The sequence below is a fragment of the Caenorhabditis briggsae genome, assembly GCF_000004555.2.
Source record: "Caenorhabditis briggsae complete genome, chrX, whole genome shotgun sequence".
In the NCBI taxonomy this organism is placed as follows: domain Eukaryota; kingdom Metazoa; phylum Nematoda; class Chromadorea; order Rhabditida; family Rhabditidae; genus Caenorhabditis; species Caenorhabditis briggsae.
Window position 1 is genome coordinate 7,497,527 of NC_013491.2, and position 3,399 is coordinate 7,500,925.

The 3,399-nt window shown below is 37.9% G+C and overlaps 2 protein-coding genes across 2 annotated transcripts; one reads left to right on the top strand and one right to left on the bottom strand.

Moving 5' to 3' along the window:
• Positions 1 to 53: 53 nt before the first annotated feature.
• On the bottom strand, positions 54 to 990 carry CBG11821 (the record flags this gene model as incomplete). The annotated part of the gene is made up of 3 exons (XM_002648747.1): positions 54 to 553; positions 660 to 746; positions 939 to 990. 3 exons carry the CDS (start codon positions 988 to 990, stop codon positions 54 to 56), a joined length of 639 nt encoding a protein of 212 aa, XP_002648793.1.
• A 1,049-nt stretch (positions 991 to 2,039) lies between these two features.
• On the top strand, positions 2,040 to 3,030 carry CBG11822 (the record flags this gene model as incomplete). Its single annotated transcript, XM_002648748.1, has 3 exons — positions 2,040 to 2,109; positions 2,324 to 2,410; positions 2,567 to 3,030. The coding sequence occupies 3 exons, from the start codon at positions 2,040 to 2,042 to the stop codon at positions 3,028 to 3,030; spliced, it is 621 nt and encodes a 206-aa protein (XP_002648794.1).
• Positions 3,031 to 3,399: the final 369 nt, after the last annotated feature.

Below are 3,399 nucleotides of genomic sequence, written 5' to 3' on the forward strand. Positions count from 1 at the left end.
TATTTCTCAATTATTGAGAAAAGATCAGAAAGACCAGAAAAACAAGTAATGTATCAATTATGCCATTTCCACTCTCCGTTCTTATAGTATGCTTCTCCAGAACACATCGATTCAAACTTCCATTCCGGTTCAGCCGTCTCCATGTCATCTTTAGTGGATTCCTCGGTTTCCAACGCTCTCTTGATATCTTCTTCACTTGCACGGATGAGCTCGAATGTCTCACGAATACAACGGGAGTAGGAGTCCCATTTCGATTGGTTTTGAGAGACCCGTTTTTTCAAAACCAACTCTTCGAGCTTTTCTTTGTGACTTTTTTCCGAGCGTTTGGCTTTTTTTACTTCCGCGGAGGCTTTTTTGTGACGTGCAATAGTTTCACCGTACTTTTTTCCGAGGTCAATGATCGCTTTCTTAATAGCCAGCGGGTCCTCCGTAGAATTGGTAGCATTTGACTGATTGCTAGTATTGTTGACGGTTCGGTCCTGTTTAGAATTCGTAGCTTTCAACTGATCGATTGTATTGGCGGCAGTTTGGACGTTAGACATGCTAGTCGTTTCTGAAAAAGTGTGATTTATTCAATTGAAATGATCCTTCGAGTAATATCTGATGAAAATATTCAGTTCCGATCGGTTTTTGGTATTTTTGAAATTAAAAAAAATTACCGTTCGTAGTTGACCATTCAACAATTCCTTTTGAGAGACGTTTATAGACTCGTTTATAAATGTTGTCTGCTTCATGATGTTGATCATCTGAAAAGTTATATTTAAGATTGTTTAACGAATTTTCAATTTTGTGAAAAACTGTTGCATTTAGCAGTGTTTCTATCTTTCAGAATTTGGGTAACAGTTGCGGCTATACATGTTCTCTACATCGTGATGATGGTCATCTGAAAGAAACATATGTTCAAGGTTCTTGTGCAAATTATGATTCTGTCGTCTCACCTGTAGTTTGGACCCGGCTCACATCTGAACCACTGTTGACTGGTTTATCCATTGTTCGAAATTCCTTGAAGAATTGGTGAACACGTGTTTATTACTGCAAAATGTTCATTCAATAATCAAACGCAGTTCGCCCAAATTAAACGATTGTAAGCAGAAACGGACGTGGTAAAATTTCGTACTCAGACCGGAACACCTATAAATGAAAATTTTTCTTAGATAATGCGAATTCCACAAATTAACAACGGTGACAAAATACCAAAACGGTCACCCATATATAAAAATATTATTGAACTTATAAGGTGCTTCCAATTGACTGTAAAGCCGTAATTTACTCAATAGATTCAGGAATGGAAGACTTGGTGGTGTAAGTTGCCAAATGCGCACAGAGAAATGACTTAAGAACCAAATGGACCATTCAGCTGTTGCGAAATTCCAATAAACTTATTAGTTTAGAAAAAGAAGATTCTACGGCGGCGGAAACATGTTTGTGGCAACAAAAATACAAAGATACAGCCCGTGTTGGCATGCTGAAACCACAAAAAAACGGAAAAAAGAAAGAATAGACGGACTGCGAGTGCATAAACACAGGGCGGGGAGAGTGGCGAGGGTCAGTGGTCCGTAATGGTTTCGTTGTGTATGCACCCTATCCTCCGCGCAATCGCATACTCCAACACACACACACACACACACCAATCGGTGGTGTGTTTTTGTGTATTGCGCGCCAAATTGGGACGTGTCATTCTTTTTTTTTCGCTCGCCTGCATGGGTTTTCTCTTATGCATTTCTCTCTCCGCCGCCGCCGAGTCTTCGTTTTTTTTAAAAATTGTCAGCTGAATAAGAAATCATCGTTTCTCATGGAAACTCTGAAAATCCCCATTTTGATAGTCTGAAAAAATATAGTGTATAGTTATCCAGTGAATTCGCTCATTTTTTGTGACATTCTGCTCACATAGCGCCGTCTCTCAGTTTTATTCTTATTTTTTCCTATATCCGTTACTTTGGAAATGTTTTGTTGTCCTCTCAATCTACGAGAAATGTGAATACTCTTTTTTGCAGTACTAACTTCTTCGATATACCTTCTAACAATCAACACCAGAAACCATGGATCAGCGCCGCAAATCATTCAAAACTGTCTACAACGGGTCAGATGAGAACAGAGTCCAAACTCCAGGTAAGAAAATGCTGTAAAACCCGTAATAAAAAGGGCAGATTGGGGTCAACAGTGTTTTAATAGAGAAAATTATTTTCCGATCTGAGTTACAAAAAAAAACCGACTTACGCGTCTCCAAAAAATTCTCAAAAACTCGTTTCTTTTTTTGAACATCACTATAGTTTGTTCACAATGTTTGAATCAAGTGTGAAGGTTTCAAATTCAACCTTTTTAGACCATCAACATCATGACTCCGACAACATGTCCAGCCGCCTTCGCGAACGCCGCTCAACCCGTTTTGGCGAGTTGTCTACTGCTAAAGGTAATTTTTTATTCAGAAACTATTTTAAAAAATTAAAAAACGATATATACTGATCAAAAACTGACATTTTTGAACCGAAAATCACTATTCTCAAAATCATAATTTTCAACATTTGAGATTCAAAATCAACGAAATGAAACTTATTCAATTTTTCAGAGACTGCTAACACGTCTAACGTCAGAACAGTCACCAATACGATCAAACAGCCAAATACTGAATATTCTACAAAAGAGCGGCAGGCACTCAAGAGACTTATCATCGCTCTCGGAAACAAGTACGCTGAAACTATTGTGCTCCACAGGAAGGCATCGATGGAAGTCGGAAAACTCGAGAGCCAGAAAAAAGAACAAAAGAACAAAATCCTACAGTTGAAAACTTTGCAAAAAACGCATAAGCATGGAAGAAACATACACAATCGATCCTATTCGGATTCCTTCAGACGTCGTTTCCAAGAAGCGCAGAATTCTCTCGAAGCAATTGAGAAAAATCTTCAGAAGGCCCGGAAAAACAGAGAATCCACAGAAGAAGATATGGAAGAGGCGGAGGCCGAATGGAAGTTTGAAGCCATGTGCTCTGGAGAAGCATACTATGAGGACGGCAAGTGGAAATGGCGTTATTGATTAATTTTCGATTTCTACTCTATTTTATTTATGTTTCACTTTTCTATATCCACCTACTTGAAATTATATTTTTCTTTCTTACTGTCCTGTCAAAAATAAATTTCGTACAACGAATTCTTCGTGTTTCGTCTTTCGTTCTCGTTGAATATCATGGATATTTGAAAGAAAATCACACGACTCTTGCCATATTTAGGCAGATAAGAAGGGATTTTCTATGCAAGGCGAAAAATTCGAATCTATGGAATGGTTTGAACTCAAGAATCACAGTTTTGCTGTGAACGATTTTGTCTCAGTTTTTTTTTGGAGAACTTTGTAAAATTAACATTTGTGAATGAATTTAGCAAAATGATATTGTTTCTGAAAATTTGA